At 36.5% G+C, this 14,928-nt stretch overlaps 1 protein-coding gene across 2 annotated transcripts; it reads right to left on the bottom strand.

The window, feature by feature from the left end:
• Positions 1–322: 322 nt before the first annotated feature.
• Positions 323–12,369, bottom strand: LOC107041418 (prisilkin-39). 2 transcript variants are annotated; one of them, XM_015261987.2, is made up of 5 exons: positions 12,249–12,369; positions 9,048–9,126; positions 6,256–6,384; positions 6,086–6,181; positions 323–1,289 (listed from the first exon to the last, which is right to left on the bottom strand). In XM_015261987.2, exons 1-5 carry the CDS (start codon positions 12,279–12,281, stop codon positions 454–456), a joined length of 1,173 nt encoding a protein of 390 aa, XP_015117473.1. In that variant the 5' UTR covers positions 12,282–12,369; the 3' UTR covers positions 323–453. The 2 variants fall into 2 exon arrangements, with proteins under 2 accessions (XP_015117473.1, XP_015117474.1); XM_015261988.2 differs by having other exon boundaries at positions 323–1,271; positions 12,249–12,368.
• Positions 12,370–14,928: the final 2,559 nt, after the last annotated feature.

Genomic DNA, 14,928 nt, shown 5'->3' with positions numbered 1-14,928 from the left:
CTACTGGATTCAATTTTGGAAAAATGAATAATTTATAGAAACCATTGCAATTACTTCTTCATTCTCCCTAAAAATTCTTCCAAATAAACATCATACGGCTGTCAAAGTGGCCACAAATTACGAATCAAAACGAATTTAAACATCTCTCTACTGATTCATTAGTCACCGTGAAAAAACACAGCTATCAAAATGCGCAGGAAGTCGTTGAAGATAATTGCAGTAGTTTTCAGACTTACTTCTGCGTCGCCCCAATTGATAACCGCAATCGCACCAGTACCGTTCCATTTAGGGTTAAAGAACAAAACAGAATAAAATGAAAAAATCCGAGTGAAATAATTTTTTATTAGACATGAATCTCTTCTCGTTACCATCTCAATTGGGTTAATCTCTGTTATGTTCCTTGAACATTGGTATTAATTATCTAAAATTTCTTCTTCAGACACTGTCAACCACCTAAGGTTTGCCAGCAACTTTATCCAAGATAGCTTGCGTCAACACCCTCTGGGCGAGATTCTTCGCAAAAGTCGACAGCTGGTCTCCAATGCTAGGTTTGTTCTGCTGGGGGTACTGTCCATTCTGAGGATAGCCTGCACCGCCCTGAGGATACTGGCCTTGGTAACCCCCCTGGTAGCCATATCCCCCTTGAGGGTAAGCCTGCCCGTACCCTCCCTGAGGATATCCCTGCCCATACCCTCTCTGAGGATATCCCTGCCCATATCCCCCCTGGGGGTACTGACCTGAACTGGGATATCCCGCGTTTACGTTGGTCGCACTAGTACGACGTGCAGTGTCCGAAGGATAGCCTGAACCTGCGGGGTACCCTGAACTACCTGACGACGGGTAGCCCGAACCTGCTGGATACCCTGAACTACCTGACGACGGATAGCCCGAGCCTACTGGATACCCTGAACTACCTGACGATGGATAACCTGAACCTGCGGGATACCCTGAACGACCTGACGACGGGTAGCCCGAACCTGCTGGATACCCTGAGCTACCTGACGACGGGTAGCCCGAAGCTGCTGGATACCCGGAACTACTTGACGACGGATAACCCGCCCCCGCTGGATACCCTGAGCTACCTGACGCCGGGTACCCACTAGAACTGGGTTTCCCAGACCCCAAGGGATATCCTCCAGCAGAGGACTCCACTGGCGCCGACGGAACCGGCGTATCTCCACCTGAGCTAGGATATCCCGACCCAGCCGGATACCCCGACGAGCTGCCAGCACTCTGTCTCCGTGTCATGTCCTTGTGCACCCCTTCGTCCTCTGCAAATACGTCCAAAACTACTCTCAACATTGTTAACTGTACCACCCTTGGCTACCATGCGAGGCCATGCCGAGTCCAACATTTCCGATATTCAGCTGATCAATAAATGATGAAGTGCCCAGTGATGAAATCCCGGGTGAATCCCCCCCAGCGTCGCTATTTCGGGGGGTTCCCCTTGATGTATTTCAGTAAATCTTGGTCATGACGTACACAGACTACCACAGAGTGAGTTAATCAGTGATCGTGAGGATGTTAATCCCAGAAAATTAGTCGTGGAAGCTGTCATGCAAATGAGATAGAACAAATCCATTAACTTTAAATATATATTTTCTTCGGTATAATGACTGGGATACAGTTATTCGATAAAAAATCTAAAGTACAGTAATCGATATCTCGAAGGCACTATAACATACATCTGACTTTGTTATGGCACTGATACAATAAAACAATCGTCTACACAGGATTATCAATAACATAGATTGTCTCATTTTAATATGTTTCATTGAAATGTTGTTCTCGTAAGTACTAATTGAGGATACATCAACGTGGTGCAACGGCTGTTGATGCTTATCCGTCAAAACATTACAGCCCTTTATCAACCCGAGAACGTCCAGACACGGTTGCCTTGTGCGTCACTCGAAACATGAGTATTGTAGTAGTTTCCACCATTGTTGTTGCTTGATGGGCTTTGTCCTCGTCTACCACTCCCCCCGCTGGTGCTATCACCTCGCCCGTAAGACCAAATTGAGTCACGACGGCCGCCATTTGAGGCTATTGAGTTTCCAAAACTACTTGGATAGCGACCACCATAGCCAAACGATGAGGATCTGGGTGGTGGTGTGGGTACAACTGGTTTGGGTATCACAACCGGTCGTCTACGACCATCTGGTCGACGGGCAGCGGGGGCTGAACAGCATATTGAATATTTCCGAATTTACAAGTTCATCAACATTCATAACTCATTGCTAACCGTTGATGAGACTGACGAGAAGGCGTCATCCCAGATTTCGATTGAAGCATCCCTTGTGGTACTTTTGCCCGAGTAGAATTGCATATTTAACAAAATGCGAAATGAAATAGAGTTGTTTTTTGCCTGATTTTTAGAGCGTGTCAATCAAAATCTGAGTTGTCCCAACATGAATGAGTTCAACTTCAACTATCCCTCAACGTGAAAATATAGAATCATTAGTACAGAATATTCTTATCCTCCATTCACTTTGATAACTACGAGCAAGGTCTTTCCTCATGAAGTATGTTAATCAGAAAATTTCAGTGCCACAATTTGACCGCAGATAACCATACGCGATAAGCAATACTGAAGTGCGTCAAAGGTCAAACTTAAGTCATTCTCAGTCAGTAACTTTGGGATAAATACAGAACAGAACTGCGTAGTTGTAGCTACGCGTGACACAGCTTTCCCAACAGCGTTACCCAATTCCATCCGTCAATCCACAATATATCAACAATGTGTATTTATTTCATCATAAAAAACGTTCAAATTCTATCTACACAGGTACAAAAATAAATACATGTTTGAAAAGGTTCAAAGTAATTCTTAAATTGGTAAATCGGGACGGAGCAGACAACTTCAATTAAGTAATTCCACATACGGCTGCCTGAGTTAGCATGGAAATGGACACATAGACGTAGACCAACTGGACCTTGATCAATATCGGAATGCAAAATTGATTTTAAACTCAATCTGTGAACAGGGTGATCAGGCAACTATTTATTGCATTCACCTCTGTGTCCCGTTTGAGAACTCTATTCAGGGTTTTAATATTTGAATAGGTAAATACAGTTGGGAAATGGACGGGGTGATTCACACGCGCAACTCGCGTTTCAGATAGCAATATCGATGATTGGTCCATTTGCAGTGGCAATTTCCCTACAGCTAGCGTATTCTCAATTCATTACACAAGATCAAATTGCCAGTTTTTCGGGGGAAATTGAATATTTTTACAAAAGTTTCAATCCAGAGTCACACGACACCTGTCCGACGTGACGATAAGTGTTGTCTCGATAAAATTGGGTTCACCAGATTAAATCCTCCCCAATTAATCCTGCAAATGCTTCATGAGTGGTATTTGTTAACTATGATTAATAGACTAACAAAACGAGAGGAAAGAATTTGCGGTGAGTGTGACATAGCCGCACCCCGATATCTCTTCGAATTCGAATGATACGGATTGTTATGATATGGAAATTTTCTTATAGTTGGCGTATTCTTAATTCATTACACAGGATCAAAATGCGATACTTGCTGACAACATTGAATATTTTTACAAAAGTTTGGATTCATTAATACCTCAAACGCTTCATGACAGGTATCCGTTAACCATGATTAATAGACCAACAAAACAAAAGGAAAGAATTTGCGGTGAATGTGATGCCTCCGCACCCCGATATCCCTTTATATTCGTATTGTACAGATTTTGATGATACAATTTTCCCCCAGAGGATCAAATTGCGAGTTTTCAGGGGGAAATTGAATATTCTTACAAAAGTTTGAATTTATAGTCACACAACACCCGCCCGAATGACGATAAATGTTCTGTCTCGATAAAACTTGTGTTCAATTAGATTGACTCATCCCCAATTAATCTCGCAAACGCTTCATGGCAGGTACACCCTAACCATGACTAACAGACGAACAAAACAGAGCAAAAGAATGTGTGGTGAATATGATGTAGCAGTACCCCGATCTCCCTTTAAATTCGTCTTGTACAGATTTTTTTGATACAATTTTCCCGAAGACTCGCAATTTGGTCCTCTGAGGGAAAATTGAATATTCTTAAAAAAGGTTGAATTCATAGTCACACAACACCTGCCCGAATGACGATAAATGTTCTGTCTCGATAAAACTTGTGTTCATTAGATTGACTCGTCCCCAATTAATCCCGCAAACGCTTCATGACAGGTATTCCCTGACCATGACTAACAGACCAACAAAACAGAGCAAAAGAATGTGCGGTGAATGTGATGTCGCCGCACCCCGATATCTCTTCGAATTCGTATTGTACGGATTTTGATGATATGGGTTGTTAGGATATTGATAACCAGGCTGCTGATTGCTGGGATAACCCGGGTAATTGCCCGCTGGATAGTGACCAGATGGCTGATAACCACCAGGTTGAGGCATGCGATTCTGCGTTGGATACGGCGGATACCCCAGATTTCCCCCTGACGAAGGTGGTCGCGGATACCCAGCATAACCAGAATTACCAGAACTACTAGGATACTGGGGATATCCATTGTTATTCGCTGAATTGACTGGATGATAGTTGGTATCGTGGCTCGGGTCTGGTGGTGGTGCATTAGCATTTGAATATGGATTGTAATTCGTACTCGAAGATCCGGGATTATTATCTGTATTCGCACGCTGTCCATTCACTGACGAAACACCGGCGGAATCATATCCTGGAAAAATTGTGGCCGTTTTCCAACTTTTTTCGGTCTAAACGACATCCTTTCAAGCTGAATGTCGCTGCTGATGGGCTTAACATGTGGAGATTGACCGGTGAATAGAGTCATCGGGGTTTTGAGGATTACTACATCATTTGGGTCAATCTGTGCGTCGGGCCTTTGTTTGTGCATTATGCTGTCTTATAAAGGTTATTACATGCAATTGAGCCCACACCAACAATAGGAAAAACTAGTGTCTGAGATTAAGACACTTTTGTATCTTTTCTTAAGGTGTTCTTAACGGGATTAACATCCCATATTTTGATTCGAGACAGAAATGAGACAGAAATCTTGTATTTCAAGATAATACAAAAGTGTCTTGTCTATCAAACGTCTTATTTCAAACACATGATTGTGTCTAATGTCTCAGATCAAGACGCCTTGGAGACACTAGTTTTTACAGTGAAGATAAGATACAAGTTAAGCACAACTTCAACACGATTCACAAGTCATTAAAAACAAGCCCTAAACCATAATGAAGGAAATAGAGCGACGAAAGCTTTGAACTTTTCTCCTTGAAATATAAACTTGAGAGCCTAATTAAAACACTGAAAAATTGAAACAAACAGTTTTGAAAATTTCACCACCACCCTGCAGCAAAATTTTCCATCCTCCATTGTGATTTCAGACTGCCCCAGAGGACACAAAAGCCAATGCATATTGACACACTACCCCCCATACAATTCGGGAAAGCTCCGAAAAAATCAATCTCCTACTTTTCAAATAATAAAACGCCCATAACCATCTGTTCTGTACGTATCCCATATATCTCGATATGAAGTAAATATCTCTTTTATGCTAGCGGAAAGAGTGGTGAGTGCACAGAGAGGCCTAGTGTCAGAGGAGTGAATGAGACAGTGATCTATAGATAGTGGTTGTGAAAACTTTTACGTGGAAAAAGTGCCAACACACCGGGTCAATACATACTCATATTGTAGCGAGTAGAAAAAGGTGGAGCATCCAGTCTCTGAACCTGCATTACCCAGAGCCCAAGGGGATTGGCTGAGGGATCATTCAGGCTTTTACGTAAATAGACTGCAAGAGTTGGGTAAGTGAATAAAAATAACGCCACCATTTACGTACATTTAATCCCCAGAAAATCAATTCAAATAAATTGAATACAAACATTGTCAAACAAACAGCTATTACTCAATCATCGTCAACATGATTTCTCACTCATGCGACATTGAAAACAAACAGTGCATTGCTCCACCCATTTTCCGGTCGAATTTTTTGTTATTCATGAGTGAATGGAGCGGAAAACCTCGGTGCGATAACAGAGGGATAGTTGAGACAAAATTGCATACATGGAAAAAATCTGCGAAAATTCTGGGTAGTTATCACTTACCAAGATTGGAATTTGTGTTGACGCAGGTAGCACGTCCGTCAACAGTCTTGCAGTATTGTCCGCTTGGGCAGATCATGCTTGTGCAGCTGAGGAGGCCTGAAACCGTGGGTAATATGATTCATTCTGGGTAATGATGGAGTTTAATCAGTTGTTCGTGTGAGTCAACTCACCTGCATCGCCACTTTTCGTGCATGTTGGGTAGTAACCGCAGTCGCGTTTACCGAATGTGCAGGGGTCCTCAGCCATTACACAAACTTCGTTAGTCCTGCAGCCAATATCCTTGCAGGATCTGCCATATTCTGGAGAAAAACAAAGCGAATTTTGTTTAAACTTTGAGATTTTAAACAATTCGTGGGTTTCGCCAGATTTCCGATTATTATGAGGAGAGTAAAATGAAAGTTGTTTGAGGATATTCGAATATAATTGCACTGAAATCTCAAGAATATATTGACATACACTGAAGTAAAATAAAGTTTAAGCCTTGATTTCGTTATTTTCTCGCTGACAATCTCCTTAAATCATTCGAAAATGATGAAATGTGACAGGATTCACTCCTATCAAACAAGTAAATATGAAAGTCATTGAAAACATTTACATCCAATTCGTAGGCAATATCCGTGCAGGTTCTACCGTATTCTGCACAAACAGAGGGAATTTTTAACACGACTGAAATTTTCAATAATTCATACGTTGGGCCAAATTTTCAATTACAACTGAAACGATAAAATGAAGTTATGGAAATCGAAGTATAATTAATTGTTCACCAATTTCCACGCCCAGTTCCACTGAAGCCTTAATAATATATTGAAATACATTGCAATAAAATGAAAATCAAGCCTTAATTTCATAATTTCCTTAATTTCACTCGCTTAAATTTCGAAAAAGACATCAACAGCGCAGCAATCATTCTTATCGCACGAAAAATATGACATGATTCCCTCCTATCAAACAAAGGAATACAAAACAGTCATTAAGAACTTTTACATCCAACTCTCATTCCCTCGGAAATGCACAATGAAACGTTAAAGAGAGTTTCGTTCATGTAGATGTGCATTTAACTGTTCCGTTGAGCGTCTGTGCTTTTAAGCTTTGTTGCGAGCTTTTTCTCCCTCACCAAAGTGCATATTAAAAGTTAAAAAAAGAACACAGGGGGCTTATTACGCCCCCAGAATGCCCACTGAACTGTAAAATGCATTGACACCATTTTTATATCACCCGCTTCTTGCTCATTTTACCCCTCTGGAATGATAAATATATCTGGATTCTGTCGTTCGTTTATTCATCTGATCTCAGTTATTTTTTCAACCCCTCTTAAATTGCTCGTCAGAGCGAATGAATGTGACGCCAACGGCGGTTCGGGGTTTTTGCTTCCGGTAACTCCATCAGCATTGACTCAACAGTAATTGTATTTTAACACCCGACCGACGGGAGACTCCCAGTCTATCGATTATTGGTATAATTAAACCCGATGTTTCTGTTCCAGTCTATATCGAGCATTCTGACATTAAAATGACCGGTTAACATTGATGTGCTGTTCAATGAATTGAATGAAATAAAGGTCAATAGGACGTAGGAGGATATTGCTTTTTTAAAAAATTGTGGAATTTTTTTCATTTTATAAATTCCGGGCTTGAGTGGAAAAAAGTAAAAATTGAGGGACTCTGACTCTTGTGACCCTTATCTCAATGAATTCAATAGATTTGATGCGTTCATTTTCGAGAATTTTTCTACTAAATTAAATTTTTTTTTCTCCAATAAATTTTCGTCAAAAATATATTTTCATGGTGGGATTTTGTTCGATATTTTTCCACATATGAACAACATAAGATTGTGATCGTTCGATTGACATTTACTCTAATATTCGTTGCGATTAGGTAGAGTTTAATTTCGAACTCTTACACGGAGAGACATTTTCTAGAAAAATTCTAGTACGAGTACTGAAGAAAATCACAATCCACCGGCTGTGAAAAATTCTAGTGCTGTTAAGGTAAAATTTCTTTGTATTTCTGATAAAATTTCTGGGGATTACTGTGAATTTTTCACAGAAATACGGAGAAAAATTTACGTTTTCCCCAATAAAATTTCTCTCCGTGTAGACTTCAGGGTCTTAGCCCCTCTTCGGGCGCTATTTATACCGTTGAAATGAAATCACAAATTAAAATGCAATATTTATAATATTTTAAATTCGCTAACGTGAGATGAAATCACATGGGGTTCTAGAATTAAAATAGATTATTTAAAAATTACCCGAATGTTCAAGAAGAAAAAGTACGTTAATCAATTATCGAAATTTTTAAAAGTCGCGTCACTCTAACCCTCGTGACCCTTACGTTAACGAAATCAACTAATTTGATGGGTCAATAAGGCAGAAGTAAAATTAAAAAATAAATCTGGAATTTTTTAATGAATTCTGCTCTTGAATAAAAAAAACAATACGTTACGTTAATGAATTTAATCACTTTAATGGATTTTTCCCAAGAATGTTTTTGCCAAATGATTTTTCCTCCGCAAATAATTTTCCGAATGATAAATTTTCATGGAAAGAAACCCCCTTTATTTGGAAAATCACAATGCTCAACTGTTATGTAACTTCTGTTCTCCGTTAATTGCAAGACAATCACGTACGCAACAGGTGATTCCCACCTGAATCGACAGCCATCCGTATTTATCCATAAAACAACATAATTCGCCGTTGTTTACGGAGGATAATAGCATCTGAAAACTGTCCAAAACTCACTTTTTAATGGGAATCCACGGGCATAATGCGCGGTGGAACGTGTTACATGGAAAATGAAGATATAAATACAGTCTTGGCGTAGGTGAGATTGCCAATTTATTCTTACCGTCGACTTGAGTCCATTTACACAAACACAAATGAATTTGAGTGCTCCAAACTGCCGTACGTATACGGTCCATTTGGGCACTTCGCAAAGAAGCATTGCGGTGAAAATAATGTACTTACTCGAGTATGGTACACCGTTGACAATGCTGGAGGACAACAGAAGGCCCCACAGGCCAATCCACAAAGTTCTCTCCATTTTCTAGAGGAAAAAGTAAACGATGATTTTTATTTGAGGAGGAAGCACTGGCGGGACTTCGCCAATGTAATGTAATGAAACTGCACGACCTTCGACGCAGAACTCTCGAGATCACGAGTCGGATTAATTGAAAAAAGGCGGTGTTTACATGTGGCGATTTTTTTTTGTTAAAATACATGAGAATTTGTCGCTTAAGGACAGGGATTTTTTATGAATTTGCATTGCGTGAGAAAATGTTGAAATGTTCGCGGATAGTTTGAGTCATTCAACTTACATTTTGCAGGAACTGTATTTTTTAAATATCGTTTTCTTATAAATAAATAATGGAGATTGTTTGCATTTTCGGAAGCTTTATTTCTTTGCATGAAATCATTTTCTTGAGAAATTATGCGTGAAAAATATCATTTTGGTTGGGGATTCAATTAGTGAAAATATTGCGAAGTGTTGAAATGTTGAATGTTAAATGATTTTGACTGAAAAAGGGAAAATTCAATGGAAATGTCAGATTAGAGCGGAAATTCCGGAGCAACTGTTGTTTGAATAGTTCATAACGTTCTTCAATTCATCAATAATTACGGTGATTTGACTTGAATTTTATAAGAAATGTAGTTTCTTAACACTTTGTTATTATAAATAAATCATGGAAATTGTCAACAGTCGCCCAAAACCTTATTTTTTGCATAAAATTAATTTCTTATATAATTATTCATGGAAAAATAATATTTTCAATGTTTATTCGAATAATAAAATTATTGTAAAATGTTGAAAAGTTGAATGTTAAGTGATTTCAATGAAGAAAAGATGTAAATTCAAAGAAACCGTCATATTACTGTAAAAATTCCCAAACAATTGTTCAAGCAATTAATCATATTCTTCACTTCATGGATAAAGACAGTCTTCCAACTTACATTTCGCAAAAAATATATTTTTTTAACATCCCTGCTTCACAAATGAAAAATGAAAATTGTTGAAACCTTTGCAAACCTCATTTCTCTGACATAAAATGAATGCAAAATATGAAAATGTTCGATGTTAGATGATTCAACGAAAAAAAAGTCGAAAATGTCATAACAGCGTAAAAATACCTTCGCAATTATTATTCAAACAACGTAATTATAATAATGACAGGTTGGAAATGACATTGTCCTTCAATAAATATTTTTCAACAGCTTGAACCCAAAAATGACAGCGTCAGCTTGAAGTGCTCTGCGTCGCGAGTAATAATTTTTGGCAATATCCCGATGGACTACAACAACACCCGGTGTCGACCGGTAAATATTGACATTTCGGAATGCTCATGAAGTCGATAAAACGCGGAATGAAAAAGTGGAACGGAAATATATAATAATGTGTCATTGAAGGAATGACTCAGATTTCAATAATGACAGTCTATCCTATTAAATAAATCATGATGTTTTGTTTTGCGTAAAATTCATCGAACTCATTAAGAAAAATTATCAAACATTCCGAGAAAAACCGAGAAAAATCGCGCAGAGAATTCTCATGAGATTAACGGACATGGAGCCCACCCGCACGAGAAACCGCACTCTATTTTCTGCGGATGATGGGATGGGGATGGAAGGGACACGAAGACGTCACGCGAGACGTCATAACCGAGGGCAACACATTGACGAGGTAACCGTCAATGATGGGACTTTCATGTGCGTCAATCGATGGTGACAAGTTCCCAAAGCGTGTATCGATCAATCGAGATGACTCTCCAATGGCCTGTGATGCGGTGTCCAATCGAATAAACTGGCTAACACCGAATTGCGACGGTTAATACGTCAGCGTAATTGGATTGATGAATTAATGGGGGTCTGACATATTTTGAAAACCGCGTGAGTGAATCTAATTGCGGAAGCTTATCCCGAAATAAGTGCAGTGAGAAAAAAATCACACCGGGAATTGCGTTAAAATCTGGGTAATGTGAGAATTATATTTCAGGAAACCCATTGTGCATTTTTTTTTAATTTCTCAAAAACCATCGATCGACTTAATTTTTATTTCAAGAAAAACCCGTTAAAAGTTTTTTATTGATCATCAAATAAACATTTTGTAATTGATTCACTGGGGCAGAGAGAGGTAATATGGACCGTCGTTAATACTTAATATCTGAATTAAGTGCCATTTAAAGACGAAAAGACGAAAAGAAAAAAAATAAGTCCAAACAGTTGTAAAGTGTTCTTAAAGTCAATAAAAAGTAAAACCTTCTGTCATTCTCGCATGGAAATGTTCATTGTTTCCATTTTTGAAATTAAAATGCGTGAGAACATGTTGAAAAATTGATGAATAGTCAATGTCATACAAATTATTTTTTAGAATCAGTTTATTATTAGATTTTTTCAAAGTTTCAACTCAATTTTTTTTAAATCGTTAGCAAACACTTTAAAAATAGAAAAAAAATAGAAAGTCGACATTCAATGAAAGAATTTTGGAACAATTTAGAATTTGTTAGTGTTAAATACCACGATCTTATCTGATAAGTAATTGATAAATTATAGCAGATAGTGTAGTTTCCGAAATTTTAAACAAATTTCATTATTCATTAAATTTAATAATAAATAATAATATGAAATTCGAGAAATTTTAAAATTAATAATCTTCTATAATTCATGATTGAAGATGTCAAAATCCATAATTAATAAATTATTGCAAAAAGATGAAGTTCCCAGAAGTGTAAACAATTTCCAGAATTTATTAAATTGACTATTCAATAATAATATTAAATTTAAGAGATTTCAGTTCAGTACGACTTTACATAATTAATAATTATCCACAATTGACGACTAAAAATGTCTAATGAATAATTAATAAATTAATACAAAAAATGGTTCCCAATAATTTAAACAATTTCCATTATTTATCGAATTGTCTATTCAATAATAATATTCAACTTGAGAAATTTCAATTCCGTACGAATTTTCATTATTAACAATAATTATCAAAAATTAACAATTATCGAGAATTGATGAATGAAAACGTCAGAATCTATAGTATGATCAAAGTGATTGAAAACAGTGACATTTCATTCCAAAAATGCATCTCCTGCCGACTCCACCCCCCGCATGCATAAAAATCCCCGCGAGTGAAACGAAATTCGCGAGCCATACGTAAAAACTCACCGAATGTGTGCTTGCCGAGCGTAAACGATCCATTCCGTATGAGAGTTACTGCGACACTGGCTAAAGAAGTGTGGTGAAATTCAGTATGGCTACTCTTGGTGTGCCCACAGTATCCGAACAGTTTGTGAGCCGCACGGTGAAAAGGCTACGGGTGGAGAAGGAGGGGGAGAAGGTCGCCGTGTGGCCATGAGGAAGAGGGAGAGAATGAGAGTGCGGTGGATAGGCGATGGAGATCGGGTGCGAGGGAGACGGGGTAATGCGGTTGGACGGGGCTTACGACAATGGGAATGAGAGGGACGGACATACGGAAGACGCCGTAATTGCAGTCGAGACGGAGAATTACGCGTCACTCTGGACACTAGTGGTGTCTAACGGGTGACTGTGTTAAACAGAACTGATGATGATGTTTTTGGATCAGACGATGTTCGAGGAAATTTCTGGAGAGTAAACAATCCACAGATTGATGACGTTTCCATCTCATTCATTCTTTTTATTCTTTAATTCTTTAAAACTTTTTTTTCAATTAATAAAATGCGAAATACTACTTTTTTTTCCTGACGTCCTTTCAAATTATTTTTATCATCAATTAATTAATTCAATCTGTTATAGTAATCATCATTAAAGTGATGGATAATTATTTTATTGATGATTATTTATTATTTTCAATCAACAGGAAATGAAAAGAAATTTTTAATTTCAATTGTTTAATTTATTTTTTTAAAAACGTTTCATTATATTCCTTTATTTGCTTTCAAATTATTTTTATTAGGACTACATAACATTTATTGATGATTATAATTATTATTGCAATTATATACAATATTTTATCAATAATTGTTTATTGGTTTTAATCAATAGAAAACTACAATACATTTTGAAAAATAGTTTCTTTAATTAATTGATGAGAAATTAGATTTCCGCTTTAATTTTTTAATTATACAATTGATGAGTATGTAATAATCATGATTTTAAAGGAGTCGTTCTGAAGAAAATTTGATAAAATCCAGAGAATGGCATTTTTTATTTTTTTCCTCACGTCCTTCAAATAACTTTCATTGTCAATTAATAAAATTAATTTACAATAATAATTATCATTAACATGATGAATAATTATTTTATTGATGATTGTTCATTATTTTCAATCAACAGAAAATGGAAATAAATTTTTAATTTTAATTTTAAAAATTTATTTAAAAGCACTTTCTTCATTGTTATTTTTTATTTCCTTTCAAGTTATTTTTATTATTAATTACATAACATGTATGCATTATAATAATTGTTACTAAAATAATGAACAATTAGTTTATCAACAATTCTTCATTATGTTTAATCAATAAAAAATTGAAATATATGTTAAAAAATAATTTCTTCAATTAATTAAAATGTAATAATCATGATTTCGAGGGAGTCGCTCTAAAGAAAATTTGCCTTGCGTTATTTACAGAAATGCATTCAGCAACTGTTAATATTTGATAACAATCTTTCACCGGAGTTTGTCTTTCTCTCGGAAATTATAGTACAGTTATTCTTGTAATACTGTCCAAACAAGAAGCCCCGAGCTTACAGTTGCCAGTTGAACGCTTTTCTCCGGGTTTTCTCCCCGAAAGCTTGAGTTAAAACTCGATTCAACTTTCTTAATCCCGCAAAGAGTGTTTACTTATATTGAATCGTTCGAATTATCTCCTGTTTTCAGGAGTTTCATTCTTTCCGAGGAGGACTGACGTTAATTGATTGTCGATGAGTTCAACTATTGGCGCATGAGTTGGTTTTGTGCGTACCTTTACTACTGAAATTGCCAATATGACTCTCTCACCTCAGCAGTTTTTGAAACTCTATTATTAGGAAATTGTGGCCATAATAATCAAGGCTTTAGGAATAAATTATTCATAAATTATTCTGTTTTTTGCTTGTTTGAGGCAATAATAAATACAGAATATTTCAAAGAAACTGCTGCTTCAAAGAAATTGTGGCTGTAATTCACATATTTGCAGGTCTATATTTTTAAATTGAATATTTGTAATTTTTTATTATTGAAATTTATTAAACTTTGAACTAAATTCATCGATTTCCAACCATGAGAAATTTTTTTTGAACTCAAAGAAATAGAATAAATTTTTTTTTGTAAGATTTTCAGGAAAAAAATTATTTATATTATTCATAATGTACTTTATGTATGCTACATCTGAAATTGCGGTTATAATTATTAACATTTTATGAATTAATTGATTAAGTTACAAAGATTTGCTGTTTTTGGATTATTTGGTGCAATAATAAAAGCAGAAATACTTTAAAGAGCCTGTCATAATGAAATTATGATTGTAATTCATATATTCACAGCTTTACAATTTTATATTGGATATTTATAATCTTTTATTATTGAAATTTATTGAAATATGGACTGGACTTTCCTTTTTAAGCATGAGAAAATATATTTGAACTCAAAATAAAATGAAATCCACTTGCTATTATAGCATTCATAGAAAAATTGTGAAGTTGCTACCGCTGAAAAGTAAAATTCTTTTTCATGTACAATTGATCGACCAAAATGAATAATCCATCAATGATATTTAATTACCACATTAATGCTTAATGAAAAAAGACTAAAATTCTTTGCTTGGTATTTTTGGAAATGATTAATGAAATAAAACTCGAGGTTCATTTAGGAGTTGAATTTATTTCT

This window comes from Diachasma alloeum, unplaced genomic scaffold (genome assembly GCF_001412515.2).
Source record: "Diachasma alloeum isolate Michigan unplaced genomic scaffold, Dall2.0 Dall_scaffold_00364, whole genome shotgun sequence".
NCBI classification, from domain to species: Eukaryota; Metazoa; Arthropoda; class Insecta; order Hymenoptera; family Braconidae; genus Diachasma; species Diachasma alloeum.
The sequence above is the reverse complement of the archived record's forward strand: the minus strand, read 5'-3'. Positions and strand labels throughout refer to the sequence as shown.

Bases quoted from the DNA above. Each gene is read 5' to 3' on its own strand.
- LOC107041418 (XM_015261987.2), bottom strand. From the start codon at position 12,281: ATGGATCGTTTACGCTCGGCAAGCACACATTCG. The intron at 9,127-12,248 runs GTGAGTTTTTAC...TTTTTCCTCTAG, and splicing joins GCTCGGCAAGCACACATTCG to AAAATGGAGAGAACTTTGTG. The intron at 6,385-9,047 runs GTAAGTACATTA...GTTTTTCTCCAG, and splicing joins CAACGGTGTACCATACTCGA to AATATGGCAGATCCTGCAAG.